General features: G+C 41.7%; 1 protein-coding gene and 1 long non-coding RNA gene across 2 annotated transcripts in view; one reads left to right on the forward strand and one right to left on the reverse strand.

The window, feature by feature from the left end:
• Nucleotides 1-1,876: 1,876 nt before the first annotated feature.
• Nucleotides 1,877-12,691, reverse strand: LOC145505136 (uncharacterized). The gene is made up of 3 exons (XR_014052874.1): nt 12,515-12,691; nt 4,533-4,620; nt 1,877-2,828 (listed from the first exon to the last, which is right to left on the reverse strand). It is a non-coding gene; the product is annotated as an uncharacterized LOC145505136 (long non-coding RNA).
• A 74-nt stretch (nt 12,692-12,765) lies between these two features.
• Nucleotides 12,766-19,332, forward strand: part of SCCPDH (saccharopine dehydrogenase (putative)) — a 31,223-nt gene continuing 24,656 nt past the window's right edge. Inside the window, exons 1-2 of the mRNA XM_081486900.1 lie at nt 12,766-13,072; nt 15,201-15,313. Of these exons, the coding sequence (XP_081343026.1) occupies nt 12,883-13,072; nt 15,201-15,313 (303 nt within the window). The 5' untranslated portion in view covers nt 12,766-12,882. The remainder of the gene's footprint in view (nt 13,073-15,200; nt 15,314-19,332) is intronic.

Here is a 19,332-nt window from a genome sequence, read left to right on the forward strand (position 1 = left end):
AGCTGTCCAAGCCTCCGGGGTGGCCAGTGGAGCTCTTGGGTCACCTTGGGGGACCATTTCTCAAACTGAAGTTTGAAGTTCTGTAGATTCTAGTCTATGTGTCACATTTCCACTAAACACCTGAGAGCAATTCAAATCAGGGTTCACCCAGGATGAGTTACAGGGCAGGATTCAAGTTACTTTTGTTCCTTTTATTCATTTGTATTTATTTTAATATGAATATCACTTGTTTTATTACACTTTAAAAAGCAGTGTCTTCTCTAAACTTTTCATGTTGCAATATACCACTGAGATAAATCCATGTTTTTATTACCACAGCTTAATGATTTTTTAAATGAAAAGCTTTGCTGGGGGTTTAGAATTGTTGTTGTCGTTTAGTTGCTAAGTCGTGCCCAGCTCTTGCCACCCCACGGACTGTAGCTCACCAGGGTCCTCTGTCCATAGGATTCTCCAGGCAAGAAAACTGGAGTGGGTTGCCATTTCCTTCTCCAGGGGATCTAGAAGGAATGATCAGGGATAAAGGGAGCTGCCCACATCTCTGTCATTTCCACCAGGAAGATCTCATGATCGGTGGTGTTGAGTGTGGGCTGGAGGGGCAGGGTCACCCCTCCCACCTGTGTCACCAGACCCCCTGCTCCTCACGGTTCCAGGGGAGAGGCACTCGGCTTCTTTGCCCCAGAGCCCCAGACCATCCCCTTTCCTCTGCACCAGTTTCACTGTCCAGGGACTTGAAGGCTACCCAGACAAATGACCAATTCAATTGCTCCCATGGGACATTCATATTCCCTCTCTGCTAACAGACAACACCGTCAGCAAAGAGCAGCAAAGAGACCCCAGTGCCCGGTGGATCTGACCTCTGGGGAGGTCAGGACCCGAGACTACTTCCCTGGCCTGCGGAGCCTTTCAGCTCCTGCACACTCACTACACACACAGCCCAGGGAGCCTTCTTCCATTTGTCTTTGCGCCTCCTCAGTGATTCCAACCTTCGTGTTTGTGTTGCAGGTTCTGCCCTGACACCTGTGAAGGCCTCGGCCCGGGGGCCTCAGCCTGGGCCTCAGAGGCGAAGGAAGCAGTACAGAGTCCGGAGGTTTCCATCTGGACGAGGAACAGGGTCGGCCTCCCGGCTCATCTCCTAAGGAACCTAATTTAGTACAGCTTAGTTTTTTTATTGTATACCTTTAGTATTATGTTCAGATATATGTTTTATATATACTATGGAAGTTTTCTATATTAAATGACATTCATCTATCTAGTTGCTTTTAACATATTTTCCTATAAAAATCACCCTAATCAGAGGTAGGACTAAATGAATTGTTGTCAGGCATTGACCCTCGTGTCCACCACCAAGGTCACCCCGTCTCTCACGTCACCCTCATTCAGGCTTCATTAAATCAGGTGACTGTGAATTTAGTCCTTACCATCTGTCCTGATGTATCTTTCTAAGGATTCTGTTTTCTGAAATCTGTTCATTCCTTTGATCATGGGGACAGTATTTCCCTAGATCCTTCATGAAGACTTGAATGACAGGGCCTTTGATACCCAGTTACTTGCCTGCTAGAAAATTCATGACTCATCATTTCTCTCCTTGAGCAGTTCAAATACATGGCTTTATTTTTTCCTGGCGCAGAGTATTTCTCTCCAAAAAGTTTGATCGAATTCTGATTTTTGTTCTATGTCACTTACTCTTTTGTTCTAGATGCCCAAAGGATTTTCGTTTTTCTTTAAAGCCCTGTAAGTTTATTAGAATATCATCTGCCTTTAGTCATTACAAGTGAATGCACATTGTTCTTTTCAAAAGACAATTTAAAAGTTGTTTTTTAATTATCAGAAACATTTTCACAATAATGCTTATTATTTGCTTTGCATCTTTTATTGATTTTTCTCTTTCAGGTCCTTTAATCTTTCAAATATCAGATCTCTTATATTTCACTTTTAACACACTCATGAAATATTTTATAATTTCTTGCTTAATTTATTTTCCGGGAGTGTTTTTAAATAATGTTTAAACTCTACCTCCTTCCTGTTTCATTTCTTACAAGGCATTGTTTGACAGCATGTTTCTGTTTAAATTTCATTTACGTGTGCTTTTCAGTATTTTCTTATTCTTTTGGGAGTTTCATGTCTTCATTTCTGAGTTTTCTTAATTCTGATCTATGATGTACTTTTAGTGTTCATTATTAATTCATAGCATCACCCATGAAAAGAGAATGGTCACACCCATGAAGAATTGTCAAGCATTTGTGTAGGGGTTCATTACTCCAAGTCCTTTTTTGTTTGTTAACTGAAGTACAATTGACACACATACTGATACTTTCAGCTGTACAACACAGTGGCTCCATATTGCTGCACAGAACAAAATGATCAAGCAACAGGACTAGTTACCATGTGCTGTGATACAAAAGTGCCACAATATTACTGACTATATTGCCCATGTTGTATATTTCATCCCCTTTACTCATTTCTTTGGGAACCGGAAGTTTGAAACTCTTAATCTCCTTCAACAATTTCTTTATCACTCAATCTGACTTCCCCTGGCAACCAGTTGTTTGTTCTCTGTATCTATGAGTCTGTTTTGTTGTGTTTGTTCATTTATTTTGTTTTTTAGATTTCCACATATAAGTCACATCATATGCTATTCATCTGTATCCATCTGACTTATTTCACTTTGCACAGTACTTTCTAGCTTCATCTGTGTTCTAGCAAATGGCAAGATTGCATTCTCTTTTATGGCTGTATATCGTTCCATTCCATGAGAAACCACATCCTCTTCGTGCATTCATCTATCGGTGGACACTGGTTGCTTCCTTATCTTGGCCAGTAAAATGATGCTGCAATGAACACAGAGCTAAGTATATCTTTTCAAATTAGTTTTTTTTGTTGTTCAGAATACCCAGAATGGAATTGGTGGATTGTATTGTAGTTCTACTTTTAATTTTTTTGAGGAAACTTCATACTTGATATATTACTTAAGATATTGCCTAATAATGCAGCCTACTACATATCACCTCATGCTGTAACTATTAATGAATATTCCCTTTTTTTCTTTACTATTAGATTCTTTAAAAGTAGAAAAAATTTTAGGACATATTTTTTTAACCTGATTCAGACACACAATTTGCTGTAACTAGGAATGCGTTCATGAATTTTTTTGAAGTTCTGATGTTTCTTTACATTCCTACACCTAAAGTTGGTATTTTTTATAACTATGATTTATTGAGAGTGACACTGAATGGTACACATATACAAACTGTAAAACCAACTTTAATAAAAAAACATTTTGATAGCAAACCAAATTTGTTTCTGTGTTAATGGACTGACTGAGAGGATAAAGGCTGGAATGCAGAATTACAGAGAAAAGAAAGAAAATGTGGGAATGCGTGAAAAGGCAGATTTTCTTGCAAAAGAAGAGAGAGAAAAAATTATTTGTGTAAAGAAGGAAAATATCATGCTGTAGGATTTGGTGGAAAGAGTATTTTCCCCATCTTAAAAATCTGCGATTTAATCCCAAGTATTAACAAATCTGGGCTTCCCTGGTGCTCAGTGGTAAAGAATCTGCCTACAATGCAGGAAACATAAGAGACGTGAGTTCGATCCCTGCATTGGGAAGATCCCCTGGAGGAGGGCATGGCAACCCACTCGCGTATTCTTGCTTGGAGAATCCCATGGACAGAGGAGCCTGGCAGGCTACAGTCCATTGATTGCAAAGGTAGGACATGACTGAAGTGACTGAGCATGCGTGACACGTTAACAAATCTATAAATTTATGTTCAGTTTCTGACTTTGTTTTTTCTCTAAAGAATATTAAATACTAAAACTTAACTGCATATTTGATGTCAATAAACTTTTACTGGCTCAGATATAACAAAGTGACTCAAACTTCTTTGGAACTAACTGTATTGTCACTTTGTTATCCAAGCTGATACGAACAATGTATTTTCAAAGAAGAAGACAGAATACACATAGATATTATTATAGCTGAAAGAAATGAGAATCATTCTTGCATTGTATTTAGTAGATAATTCTAAATTGTACTCTCCATTATGGACTAAAATTACAGTTAAACCTGAATTTGTGATGGTTTCGGCACTGACCAAAATGATTAGCTCATTAAGGTCACAATGGGTTGTGTTTTGGTCAGGATACCTGTCTGTGACTATAAAGAAGCAATGTCTGGGAACGGGTTATAATAATTAACATGGAAACATTGTTTGAAGGGTTCTGTTGGCTTGTTTGGTCTCTGATCTAATGCCTTTTTGCTAAAGGCGTATGTGTATTGACAGAGTTAAAAGTCATACCCCTGTTGATAACTATTTTTATCATTGATGTTTGGCAACTTCTTAAGCACTTTTCCACTTCTCAGTGGGCACTGGGACTGAGCAACCTGTTTTGTCTGGTACTTAATGCTCATCAATTGACAAAACGACTTGCGTTTTTTCTTCTTTCATGGTGTGTCCTATTTCAATCTGCCTCGGAATCCCACAGGCCTAAACGTTTTCAATGCTGACACTCATGTCCTCACGACTCAATCTTACCTTCTTTCCTGAAGGAATATGTTGGGGAGGCAGGGGAGCACTTGGCCCCCAGAGTTTTCTCTTGCTGTCTCTTGACTCCTTATAAACACTGTAACAAATATAAAAAATAGCATTTGCTATTGTACAATGAATCTTGCCAAGTAATAGGAAATATTAAATTTTGGAGGAAAACATAAGCAAAATCTCTTTACCATAGAAATATTTTACATATCTCTGTAGTCTCATTTAGAATTTTTTTAAAAATTGAAATATAATTCTCATATCATGAAGTTCACCATTTTAAAGTGTACAGTTCAGTGGTTTTTAGAATATTGATTAAGTCCGATGTAAAAAAAAATTTATTTTTCTGCTTCATTTTCATTTTGCCTAATTTTATCTTCATATTTCTGGGCTTTCATGTAGTTTTCACATTTATCACTTTAAATTGGTGTTGCCATATTTTCAGTTACATAGCCATTCTCTATTCATTGGACATGTGGGCATTCTACTTCTAAAATTATTATAATTATTAATCTCATTAATTTACAATAGTTATAACATTAATTTTTTCAATATATTACTAAAATATTAATTTTTTAAAATATAACATTTTGTATAATTATTAATAATGATAATTGGTTTAGTCACTCAGTCATGTCCAACTCTTTAGATCCCATGGACTGTAGCCTGCCAGGGTCCTCTGTCCATGGGACTCTCCAAGCAAGGACACTGGGGTGGGGTGCCATTGCCTTCTTCAAATAATGATAATTAATACTACCTTAAGCAGATAAACGGAGAAGGCAATGGCACCTCACTCCAGTACTCTTGCCTGGAAAATCCCATGGACGGAGGAGCCTGGTAGGCTACAGTCCATGGGGTCACAGAGTCGGACACGACTGAAGTGATTTAGCAGCAGTAGCAGCAGCAGCAAACAGATAAATCTTTATTTTGAATCATTTCTTTAAGAATATACTTGGAGGCATTAATTACTGAATAAAGGAATGTGATTATTTTAAAATTCTTTAAATTTTTTTCCTTAACTCTTGCAATAAACTGAAGATACTAACAATGTTTTGGTATATCGTATTCAATACCTGACCAGTACTAGGTTTCACTATCTCATTTGTTTTTTCCAAATAAAGTGGTATAAAATGATACAATGAAGTAATTTTTAATTTAATTGCTTTAATTACGAGGGAGGAAGCAAACTTTTCTTACAATGATTGTAGGTATCCAAGAATTGTCCACATGTGATAGAACTGTTCCCATCGTATCACACTACTGCTCAATAACCTACAATGCCTAATCTCTATTTGAGTCAAATCTAAACACAGCACATAAAGGGCGCTAAATACTGACTGGCTGCTTTATTGCTTCTAAACCCAAATCTAGGTAAATATTTCCCTGGCACAAAGTCATTATTTTAGGTATTGTGTCACTTACGGATTGAGTGATTCTCAGTTCCACATTATTCGTGGTTTGGGACTAGCCAGTGAAAATGGATCCTGGCTGGCGCTGAAGTTTTGTCAATAGAGGGCGCCAGAGAGACAATACAGAAAAAAAGGACTTCCCTGGTGGCTCAGACGGTAAAGCGTCTGCCTGCAAGGCAGGAGACGCGGGTTCGATCCCTGGGTTGTGAAGATACCCTGGAGAAGGAAACGGATACCCACTCAAGTATTCTTGCCTGGCAAATCCCATGACAGAGGAACCTGGTAGGCTACAGTCCACAGGGTTGCAAAGAGTCGGACACGACTGAGCGACTTCACTTTCACTTTCTTTAGGGTGCTTCCTCAGCAGTTTTCTTGCACCTACGCGGACATCGTGCAACAGGCTCCTCCAGCGCTCAGAGGTTGGTGCCCAGCCTCTGCCCTGTCCTGCCCTGCAGCCAGCAGCCCCCACAGACCCCACCTCCCCGACTTCATCCTAGATGTCTCCACACTCCCATGCAGTTTTATAGTAGAGAGCCTCTAGTGATCAAGACAACTGCCCATGAACACTTTTCCTTCACACTTCAGGGGTAGCTTTCTAGAAACTTCCACTCTCTGGCACCAACAATAACTTCTCTACCATTCAGTGACCCACAGCTGCACAGATCTGGACCTCAGTCTAAAGCTGGGGTTGGGGAGGGGAAACTCTTCCATGGATGCTGTTTCTCTTCCTATGGGTACTGACTGGTCTTTATATCGGCTATTTCTATCCAAAGAATGCTCAAACTACCGCACAATTGCACTCATCTCACATGCTAGTCAAGTAATGCTCAAAATTCTCCAAGCCAGGCTTCAGCAATACGTGAACCGTGAACTTCCAGATGTTCAAGCGGGTTTTAGAAAAGGCAGAGGAACCAGAGATCAAATTGCCAATATACGCTGGATCATCGAAAAAGCAAGAGAGTTCCAGAAAAACATCTATTTCTGCTTTATTGACTATGCCAAAGCCTTTGACTGTGTGGATCACAATAAACTGTGGAAAATTCTGAAAGAGATGGGAATACCAGACCATCTGACCTATCTCTTGAGAAACCTGTATGCAGGTCAGGAAGCAACAGTTAGAACTGGACATGGAACAACAGACTGGTTCCAAATAGGAAAAGGAGTCCGTCAAGGCTGTATATTGTCACCCTGCTTATTTAACTTATATGCAGAGTACATCATGAGAAACGCTGGGCTGGAAGAAACACAAGCTGGAATCAAGATTGCCGGGAGAAATATCAATAACCTCAGATATGCGGATGACACCACCCTTATGGCAGATAGTGAAGAAGAACTAAAGACCCTCTTGATGAAGGTGAAAGAGGAGAGTGAAAAAGTTGGCTTAAAGCTCAATGTTCAGAAAACTAAGATCATGGCATCTGGTCCCATCACTTCATGGGAAATAGATGGGGAAACAGTGGAAACAGTGTCAGACTTTATTTTTGGGGGCTCCAAAATCACTGCTGATGGTGATTGCAGCCATGAAATTAAAAGACGCTTACTCCTTGGAAGGAAGGTTATGGCCAACCTAGATAGCATATTTAAAAGCAGAGACATTACTTTGCCAACAAAAGTCTGTCTAGTCAAGGCTATGGTTTTTCCAGTGGTCATGTATGGATGTGAGAGTTGGACGGTGAAGAAAGCTGAGTGCCGAAGAATTGATGCTTTTGAACTGTGGTGTTGGAGAAGACTCTTGAGAGTCCCTTGGACTGCAAGGAGATCCAATCAATCCATCCTAAAAGAGATCAATCCTGGGTGTTCATTGGAAGGTCTGATGTTGAAGCTGAAACTCCAATACTTTGGCCACCTCATGCAAAGAGTTGACTCATTGGAAAAGACCCTAATGCTGGGAAGGATTGGGGGCAGGAGGAGAAGGGGACGACAGAGGATGAGATGGTTGGATGGCATCACCGACTCGATGGACATGGGTTTGGGTAAGCTCTGGGAGTTTGTGATGGACAGGGAGGCCTGGCGTGCTGTGATTCATGGGGTCACAAAGAGTCGGACACGACTGAGTGACTGAACGGAACTGAAATATGGCTTCAACTGACTCACAAAATTTCTGAAAATTTAATAACTGGTCTTATTGCACTACTGGCTACTTCATTTTTTAAAAATAATAAAGCACAGATTTCTGAGGATTGGTACAAAGAACTTTTCATTAACAGACATATCTTTAGATTAATAGTAGAAAAAAGGAGGAAATCATACATAAAATAAAGAGAAGAAAAAAAAAGAAATAGCTACTTTAGTTGGTAAAAAAAAAAAAAACACCTTAATTTCTTCTGATTTGTTATAAGATCAACCCAAACTAATTTCTTTTCATTGAGTCATTCCAGCAGGATGGGCAGAGGTTGGTGGAAAGACTGGACCTGTATTGCACCATTCTGCAGCTTGCAGTATGCTGAGAGCACAATGTGTTCTAAATGCCCATGAGGGAATTCCTGACTTGGATTTGTTGCTTTCCTTGCTTTCTGCTTACTTGTAGAGGCATAATTTACTCACTGGAGCTCAGCAGGTAATTCTGGCAATCAAAAAACCTTCTAAACGACTCCCTATCCTTCTACCCCTTCACATTTACTCATAACTGCCACACCATGTCCTCATATGGGTCGTGTCCCTGTCTGCTTTCTGCCTGCTGGGCCCTAGAGTGCTGCAGCCCCACCTGCATAGTGCTAGTTGGCTTTTCTCTTTTTTCAGCTGCAAATGGACCCTTAGGATGACCTCAATGTTCCTATATTTGTCTCTTTCTGGTTTACTACATCAAAGATGAACAAAGCCAGATCCCAGTTAATGTGTAAGGACAGATTTTAATCAGTAATACATTATCACAGTCGGGAAAAGAGTCCAGTGTAAACTGAACCCAACAGAGGAGTCTGGACATTTAAAGGGATCAGGAGGGAATAGGGAGGGAGATGAACTCAGTAGAATCAGCAAAAAAAATCACAAAAAGTGGTAAGCAGTTGGTCTATGCGCTACCAATCTGGGCTTGCTAATCAGTGTTTACTGAAGTCAGGCTCCTACCCTTCCACTGAGACTGGAAGACAGAGGCCCTGTCTTCAGGTGTTGGCAGCAACACACGGTACTTTATTTTTGCAGCCCTGGTCTTTCTCCTGCAGGCACTTTAAGGGAGTGTAGTGTCATCCTAGGGCTCCATCCTTGAGCTGTTATAAACTATGTCAGTGTTTGCTCAGGTCTTTGTAGGCCAAGGTTGAAGCCTGGTTGTGAAGAGGACTCAGAGGAGCCTAGCTAGAGTTTGGTCAAGGAGAAAAGCTTTGTTACCCAGCAACCACTCCTAGCTGATGGTCAAGGAGAAAAGCTGTTACCTAGCAACCACTCACAGCTGAATTCTCCCTTCTCCCTCCCCTCCCCTGCTACTTCCTACCCTTCACCCCTGAGCCTCAGAGGACAGGGTCTCCATCTCTGTGAAGGTCAGCAGCCTTGTCCCCAAGTCAACCCATCTTCTGTTGTAGGGGGAGGCATCTTCCCTTCTTCCTGGTGCTATGTTGGGGTTGAAATGAACCTCTGTGCTGGTCCCTGGAGAGAAGGAATTCCTTGGAAATCCGTCAGATAGAGGATTACTTTAAACAGCCTGAAACCTCCTACACTGTTGGTGGGAATGTACATCAGTGTAACCACTATGGAAAACAGTAGGGAGGTTCCTTAAAAAACTAGAGAGTTGCCGTATGATCCAGCAATCCCACTCCTGGGCATATATCTAGACAAAACTATAATTTGACATGATACATGCAGTCCTATGTTCATAGCAGCACTATTTACCATAGCCAAGACATGGAAACAACCTAAATGCCCATCAACAGATGAATGGATAAAGAAGATATGGTACATACATACAATGGAATACTACTCAACCATAAAAATGAATGAAATAATGCCATTTGCAGCAACATGGATGGACCTAAAGATTATCATACTAAGTGTAATAAGCTGGAAAGAGAAAAACAAATACCATGATACTATATATACATGGGATCTAAAGTATGACACAAACGAACTTATTTATAACATGCTGCTGCTGCTAAGTCCGACTCTGTGCGACCCCATAGACGGCAGCCCACCAGGCTCCTCCGTCCCTGGGATTCTTCAGGCAAGAATACTGGAGCAGGTTGCCATTTCCTTCTTCAAGGCATGCATGCATGCTAAGTGGCTTCAGTTGTGTCCGACTCTGTGCGACCCCACGGACAGCAGCCCACCAAGCTCCTCTGTCCACAGAGTTCTCTAGGCAAGGATACTGGAGTGGGTTGCCATTTCCTTCTCCAATTTATGACATAGAAGCAGACAAATATAGGGAACAGACTTTAACAGACTTGGTTGCCAAGGGGGAGGGGAAATGAGAGAGGGATGGACTGGGAGTTTGGGATTAGCAGATGCAAACTATTATATATAGAATAGATAAATAAACAAGATCCTACTATATATCACAGGGAACTATATTCAACATCCTACAATAAACTATAATGGAAAGACTATGAAAAATAATATTTATATATGTATAACGAATTACCTTGCTGTACACCAGAAACTAATACAACATTGTAAATCAACTATAGTTCAATAAAGTAAATTAAAAAAAAAAAAAGCCTGACCAGGGACTGCTCAACACAAGAGCAAATCCTTCCAAGACTCCCGTTACCATAGATGGGTTTTGCCTGGTTCTGAAATTCAAATAAAGGGAATCATACAGATGTACTCTTTCTTTACCCGACTTTCTTTATTCAAATTAGTGTTTATGAGATTCATTCATATTATTGTGTGTGACAGTGGACCAAAAATCCTGTCCAGGTGGCAACAGGAACTGGCCTCAGTGGCAGGACTGAAAATGACTGGGGTGATCCCCACAGCTGCTCCCCAGCCCCTTCTCAAAGCCAGCTCCTGTTCCTTTTTTAAAATTCTGATTATAAAAGTAATATACTTGCTCTTTAAAAAAAAAAATTTGGGACTTCCCTGGTGGTCCAGTGGCTAAGACTCTGCACTCCCAGTGTAGGGGGCCCAGGTTTGATCCCTGGTCACGGAACTAGATCCCACATACGGCACCTAATACTTGGCAGAGTCAAACAGATAAAAACAAAAGTTATTACAGTACAAAAAGGTTAAAAAGTGAAAAGTACAAGTCCCTTTCCTCCTCCCTAATTCATACAAACCCACTCCTCAATAATTATTGCTATTACTATTAACAATAGCTAACATGTACTGGAGAAGGGAATGGCAGTCTACTCCAGTATTCTTGCCTGGAGAATCCCATAGACAGAGGAGCCTAGCGGGCCACAGTCCATGGGGTCGCAAAGAGTCAGACACGACTGAGTGACTAACACTACACACTACTGACTATTTAAGATGTGTAAGGAGTTTTTAAGCATTTTACAGTTTTTTTTAAAAAAAATATTTATTTATTTTTGGCTGTCCTGGGTCTTCGTTGCTGTGCGGGCTTTTCTCTGGTTGCAGAGAGCAGTGGCTACTCTCTACTTGTGGTGCGAGGGCTTCTCATTGCACTGTCATCTCTAGTTGCCGAGCACAGACTCTAAGGCATGTGGGATCAGTAGTTTCTGCTTCTGGGCTCTAGAGCACAGGCTCAATAGTTTTGGTGCATGGACTTAGTTGCTCTGCAACACGTGGGATCTTCCCAGATCAGGAATGGAACCCTGTCTCCTGCACTGGCAGGTGATTTCTTTACCACTGAGCCACCAGGGAAGCTCTCACAGCTCTTTTTAAAAACAAAGATTTGTCATGTATTCTTCTAACATTTCATATGCATACAGTCAACTAAAAATTGTCACTCCCCATCTGGTTCTGCAAGAATGGAGTCACTAGCTTCTGTAATCACTGACTTTCAACAGCCGCCCCCCCCCCCAAAAAAAACCACTCTGTGTTCTGGGAAAACCTGGCAGAACAGATCTTCAGATAGTCAGCTATTTTTAGGAGATTTTATGAACCCAGTGTCTTACCTTTTCTCATACCTAGAAAAGCACTAAAATCATCAACAGAGACATCTCTGCCTCCTAAGTAGCAGCAACCTTCTGCCAAAATGTGTGCTTGCTTCCCCTTCACTAAAGTCTCATATATACTGACCTCTCCCCACCTCTTCAGAACAGTTCCTCAGAGGCATCTGAGAGGTTGTGTCCTGGACTATAGTCCCTATTAAGCGGAGCTCCTTCATTAACTGTGTCCTGCATCACCAACGGGGGTCCCTGAGGTGACCTGGGGCGGGGGTGGGGCACTCAGACGGTGGAGGCGGAGCCTGCGGCAGAGGGCGCTGCCGTGTCGGCCCTGGGAGGGGGACCCAGACATCGTGTCCACCCTTCACTTCCACCTGGCTCCGCAGACACTCTCTGGGTAACGTGCTTCGTAAGCAAACAAAAAGATTAGGGTTTTCGGCGTGGGCAGGGCTCCCATCTATCAGGTTTTCGCGAACTCTCGCCTTAAGCAGCCTCCTCTTGCCAAAAACAAACAAACCAGGAATAACTGGCTGCAGCCGCCGCCCCCTCCAGCCTACCGAAGAGCGAAAAGATGCCACACCTAAGGGGGTCAGAGCTGTACCAGACCAACGACGGGTGGGAGGATGGCCACCGTCTGCTCCCGCCAACCTGGGAAGCTTGGGAAGCACAAAGTCTTCGCGCGCCAGGGCCCCCAGCAGCAGCTCGGGCGAACACTGGCGAAGGAGTGGGCGTGGCAGCCCCCTGGGCACCCGACGGCGTGGGCGGGGCCGTGGGCGGGGCTGTGGTGAGGCGGCGCGCGCGGGACTTCGGGAGCGCGGCGCGCAGGCGGCTGAGACCGCAGCGGCCGCGGCGGGAGGCGGTTGCTACGCCCGGTACTGTGGTCGCTGCCTGAGGCGCAGGCGCCGTGGGTTCAGTCCGTCCGGGGCCTTGCATCTCTGTGGGTTCGTCATGGCGACCCAGCAGAGGCCTTTCCACCTGGTGGTGTTCGGCGCCTCTGGCTTTACCGGCCAATTCGTGACCGAGGAGGTGGCGCGGGAGCAGGTGTCCCCGGAGCGGACCTCCCATCTGCCCTGGGCCGTGGCGGGCCGTTCCCGGGAGAAGCTTCAGCGAGTGCTGGAGAGGGCTGCCATGAAGCTGGGTAAAGGGGGCGGGCTGGGACGCCCCGGGACCCCGGGCTCGGCCCCGCCGCCGCGGCTCTCACCCCAGCCCCGAACCCCCCTCTCCCGGCTGAAGGGTTCCCGTCACCTGAAATGAGCGCTTCTCTCCCTTGGGTGCCCCTTGAGGTCCCCAAACCTGCTGGAGGCCAGGAAGAAGAGAGCGATGCTTCACATGGTGTCAGAGCTTGTCCCCATTTCCTAAAACAAAAAGAGAGAAATCCCCCTTCAGTGTCTCCCTTAGGGAATCCCCGCTGACGAAACAGGAACTTTAGTTTTTCCTTTCTGCTCCCTCCCCGTCTAGAGCAGGGGTACCTTGTACCCTGCTTCCAGGGTTGCGGGGCTGGAAGTTCTAGATACTTGATCGGATACAACAGTGTAGCACTGGCTTCTTCAGCATTGTTTGTACTCTCTCTTTGGCGTGTTTTGGAAATGGGAGAGAAACCTTAGGACTTTTAATGATAACATTGTTGTGGCTTTAATTTTTAATTTCATTTTTCTTTGTAAGAATTCTCCAGCAGTCCCACTGTTAATCCTCCCCCAATTTTTTTGGTGTGGTTTTGTTTTGGGCGTTTGCTTACTCCTTCCACATTCATTGGGCTTCCCTGGTGGCTCAGAGGTTAAAGCGTTTGCCTGCAATATGGGAGACCTGGGTTGGGAAGATCCCTTGGAGAAGGAAATGGCAACCCACGCCAGTATTCTTGCCTGGAGAATCCCATGGACGGAGGAGCCTGGTGGGCTACAGTCCACGGAGTCGGAAAGAGTCGGACTCGACTGAGCGACTTCACTTTCACTTTCTTTCCACATTCATTGAAACATGTTCTTATTGAATGGTCTTTTAAATGTCGGGTCCTATTCTAAATGCTGGGGATGCAGATGAGGAGAGAGTCACATACACACAAACACCCTAATCTCATGGCCCTGGGGTTGCAGGGAGACCTTTAGGTTAAGAGTTGGTTGCTTTTAAGTGTAATTTTCCACCCTACTGTCCCTTCATACAGACAGATAGCACCTGTTAGAGTTCTGGATATTCTTCATTCCTCTGTTTAAGGTTCATCTCACTTCCTTCTAATTCTACAAAGAGCCCTGTTATGGTGGGAATTTGGAACCTATTTTGTTTGTGGTTTGTACAGGAGATACCATGTAGGCTGACTCTTCTACAACTCTCCTGCTAACCACTACCAAGTACAGAATCTTTCCCAAAGAGCTTTTTGGTCTTTCTTTACTTTTCCAGAAGAAACACTTTCATTATTAAAATCTCCTTTTTAAAATTCCTCCTTTTTTTTGTTCAAGAAGATAGTACGGATACAGCCTAGTTGGCTACCACTTACAGTGCACACATCAAGTTATTGCAGGGAATACACCTTGACCCATGAAACCTTCGTACTGTATTGATTCCGTTTATTCCAATTATTTCCTTATTATGAACCTGAATGTGCTTCCCTAGACTGTGTTTTACACTTCAATCCTCTTTTGCTTCATTATGTTAATGTTAACTCCCCTCCACCTCATAATTTTATCATATGTAGTTATTTAATAGTTGATAAGAAACTACATTTATAATTCTTCCTGGAGAGGAAGTCAGGAAAATCTTCTGAAAACTTGTAAAATTGGCATTTTACATAGAGTTGTCATTTACACATTCCTTATGTTAGATTTTCTTTTAAACATTAATAAGTAGTTTTACTAGGAGGCTTCTCCAGTGGCTCAGCAGTAAAGAATCCCTGCAGTGCAGCAGACAGCAGTTCGATCCCTGAGTCCAGAATATCCCTCAGAGAAGGAACTGGCAACCCACTCCAGTATTCTTGCCTGGGAAATCCCATGGACAGAGGAGCCTGGCAGACTACAGTCCCTGGGGTGGCAAAGAGTTGGACACAACTTAGCAACTAAACAACAACAACAATGTGTTTTATTAACCCTTAGTATTAACTCCATTTTCCTCAAAGTCTTTTCCCTTTTTTAAATTACCTGGTTAAAAACAGTTTTATCTTTTGTTTGAGAGGAAGAGTTAGCTCTTAGTACATTTGCCATCACTGGTTAGTATGAAAGGAAGATCTGGAAGATCTAATACTGTATTGGGATTTGCCTAGAACGATTTATTCTTTATTTCAGGAAGACCGACACTCTCATCTGAAGTTGGAATAATAATTTGTGATATCACTAATCCAGCCTCACTTGATGAAATGGCTAAACAGGCAACAGTTGTCCTCAACTGTGTAGGCCCAGTAAGTAATCTGCCCTTCTTTGTATCAGAACAAACAATCTATTCATTTCTAGCAGAATCTGGTATTTTGTATTCCAGAGAAACATAAGGGCAAGGGACAGAAGAACTGATTCAGGACCTTAACCCCTTACGGGGAGTTTTTACTTCTCACGAGAAGCAAATGAATATGACCAAAGTCTCCTGAAAGAGAGAGTGACATTAGACTCGAAGAATGTTGCTGTTCTATGTAGTGGCTACAGCTATAATTGCTTTTTTTGTGTGCTATATACCCCTTAGCTAAAAAAGTGAGCATGTACCCCCAATCTGCTTTTTATTTATTTTTAAAATTGCATTGTGTATTACTGTACCAGTGTATATGTTAATACATGTACAAAGAAAGATATTTTAAAAGGACTCGTTCATTTATTCAATAAATATTTATTGAGTATATATACAGAAAATGCACAGAAAATCTCTTATGGAGCTGATAGTCCAGTGGGGAGACAGAAAAATAATGTTATAATAGTGGGTAAGTGACAGGTGCTTTGAAGAAAAATACAACAGGGAAGAGAGATTAAAAGATTGGCACACCAATCTCTATTGGGTGGATGGTCAGGGAAGGTCTCTATAAGGAACTTTGCAGAGAGACCTGAATGCAGTGAGGGAATAAACCGTGTGTGTATTACTTTGCAAAGAGTCCTAAATGCAGTGAGGGAATAAACCGTGTGTGTATTGGAGGGTAGGTGTTGCAGGGAAGAGCAAATACAAAGGTCCTGAGATGAGCATGTTCTTGGAGAGACAGAGGAGTGTGCGAGAGGCCAGTGTAGTTGGGCATGAACAGGGCAGAGAGGTGGAGAGTTAGATTGGAGAGATACCCAGGGGCTAGGTGGTCAGGTCTGAAAAGTCAAGGTTGGGGTTTGGATTTTTCTTCTAAATATGACAGAGTTATTGACAGTTGAAAGCAGGTTGACATAATTTGATTTATGGTTTTGGAGTTCTTTGGCTCCTGAGAGGAAAAGTAGATGGTAGGGAACCAAGAGTGGAATGATGCAAGCATGGCAAGGACAGGGTAGGAGTGTTAGAAGGGGAGAGAAGTGGTGGAGTCTGGATATTTTGACAAGAGAACCTCTAGCTGCTGCTGTTAGCCTGGATGAGAAAGAGATACTTGTGGTCTGTATAACACGGTGAATGTTGGTAACATTTGCTGATCTGAGGAAGCAATCCTAATTGTCAAAGCATTTAGGAAATTGTTGATAATTTTGTTAAACGAAACCAGAAAATTTTTGATTGTCATAAAATAAAATATATTTCTATTGTTTATTTCAATTTATTTTGTTCTTAATTAGCTTAGAATGTCGCTCTGTGGTTTGTTGCTTGAATCACTGTCTTAGATACATCCTCAACCAACTTGTCCCTCCCTCCCCACACTCTGGAAAGACCCGAGCCCTGATTGTTCCAGCTCCCTGCTTACTGTTTGCCTGAACATGTGTAACCCAGTGTGGCTGGAGAAAAATGCATCATGATGCTGACTGGTCCCACTTAAAATATGTGATTACAAACCTCATGTGCAGTCTCAGTACTTCCAGCAGTTCTATTTCCCTAGGCTATTTTCTGTCCTATTCTCTGAAGCAACAGTTTTATAACTTCTTTTTTCTCATACTTTTGACATCCCTTTCCTTTTTTCCTTTTTCTCACTCTTACCTGGTATGTTTCTTCCTTTCTTTGTCTCTTTCTTTCTTTCTGCTTCCCTTTCTCCCTCCTTCTCTCCCTGCCTGTCGGGAGAATTTATACTACCTACTTACCTGTATTATACTTTGACTTTGCCTTACCTCCTTTTATAAGGAAAAACTGCCCCTGCTTCTGTTGGGCACCACATTCAAAGACTTTATAGTTACAGGTTTTTAGTTACATGTGTTCTTGTTATCATCAAATTTTCCATCTTGATGGATTATTCCTCTCAACATACAAATGTGGAATTATATCTCTCATTTAAAGAAAAACTCCCCTTGGTTCTACATACCCTTCTAACTACTCACATTTTTGTGTGCCTCTTTTTTAGCAAAACTCCTTGAATGAGTTTTTACTTACTGTCTCCTCTTCCTCACCTTCTCCTCTCTCTAGTCTTGTCAGGCTTTTATCCTTAGGCCTTCAATGAAACTACTCTGCCAGCATCCCTGTCCTGTCAGATCCAGCTGTCAGTTCTCATTGCTCATCTTAGTCAAACCTCTCAGCATTTGTTCCAGTTGATCACTTTTTCCTTTCTTCATTTAGTTTCTAAATTCTTGCCCTTTCCTAGTGTTTTTTTTTCCCCCACCAGTTTTTTATCCTTTTTATCCTCTGAGGCCATAGGCCTTAAGCCTATGAGCTTAAGCTTTAGAAACTCTTTTCTGTTTACATTTGCTGGACCATTTTGAAATGTGATTATGATTGTGGTAAAATATATATAACATAAAATTTAGCATTTTAACCATTTTTAAGTATATACTTTAGTAACATTAAGTACATTTACAGTCTTATAGAACTATCAGCACTTTATTTCCAGAACATTTTCATTACCCCAAACAGAAATTGTAACTGGGCCAGTATTTTTTAAACCTTGTGAAATCAATTCAGTGGATTAAGACTAGGCAGTAGAAAGAAAATAATCAGATAGACTAAAGTAGAAAATAGGATGAATTACACGTAATAAAGGTAAGTGTTAGTTCATGAAGCTTTCATGTCAGATAACATTTGTGTGTGGAGTCACTATGTGAAATGAATTTTTTAGGGTTATAGTCAGAAAGATTAGAAATCCATGGCTTTCAATACTGTCTGTATGCTGATGATGCCTACATTAACTTATTTCCACTGAAAACCTACCCCTTAAACTCCAGACTGGTGGATCTAATTGCCTTCTGGATATTTCCAGTTGGATGGTTTACAGTCTTCTCTAGTTTTTTGCCTCCAAAACATTCTGCTCCTTAACCTCTACTGTGAAGGTTGTTTTTACTTGGTAATATGGATTATTCTCCCAAGGTAGATGCCAGTTTGCTGGTTTTGGTGTCATAATTTGTTTCTTTGAAGATATTTTTTTAAACCCATTTCTCTACTTTGTGAGGGTCTCTTTCATGAGAACCAAATGGTATGTGTAGAACTAGTCAGGCATTTTAAACAAGCAGTATGTCAAAATATACAGAAAATGACTGAATGAATACTTTTAAGCATTATTCTTTATGGTCTTCTACGCTCGGAAGTGGAGAGAGGAAAACTGCTTTTGAGAGAAAGATGATGAATCTGATTTTGGACATGTTGAAACTGAGGTGTATGCTAGATATTTTTAAGTTAAGACAAGAAATACGTAATGGAATTATAATGGAATTATTTCTGTAAATAAGTGACGAAATCAAGATGAAGAGGAAACAGAGGAAGGAAAATGAAGCCTAAATGAAATTAGTTTTGCCAAATGTTCTGTGCTTTTGTGGATCCTGAATTTTATGACAGAAGCCGCAGATGAGGCAACCTCATTAGTGAGCAGCTCTGAAGATAGGAGTTGGAAGTCATCAGCGTACATGTTTTAATTGAAATCCAGAAAGTAGGTGAGATTTTCTGGGGAGAATGTCTAGGGAGGCATTTCTCTACCTCTAATGTACATTGGAGTCACCAGTGAGGCTTATTTATAATGATGGTTCCTGGAGTCTACCCCAGAAAACTTCTTACTGGAGGGCATTGGGGTGGGACTGAATAACCAGCAGGTTTAATGAAGGCCCAGGTGATTCTGACACAAGTAGACTACTGGTAACTTGAGATATTTGGGGGTAAAATAACCAGGAGGCAAAGGAAGTCACTAAATGAGTTTCAAATGGATATGTGTAAATATTACCTAAGATGATCATTGAGTACAGGAAGAAAATAGAATATGTTTAAAAATGTATATTAGTATAGTAATCCATGTCTGTGATTTGTAAATAAATTCATACAATTTAGTAGGTGATGGATTTAAAATGTGAACTTAGGTCTTGATGCCTTGAAAGCTCTTGTTTGTTCCACTATGCTGTGTTGCCT

The sequence above is a fragment of the Giraffa tippelskirchi genome, chromosome 5 (genome assembly GCF_054371585.1).
Source record: "Giraffa tippelskirchi isolate mGirTip1 chromosome 5, T2T-mGirTip1v1.2.pri, whole genome shotgun sequence".
In the NCBI taxonomy this organism is placed as follows: Eukaryota; Metazoa; Chordata; class Mammalia; order Artiodactyla; family Giraffidae; genus Giraffa; species Giraffa tippelskirchi.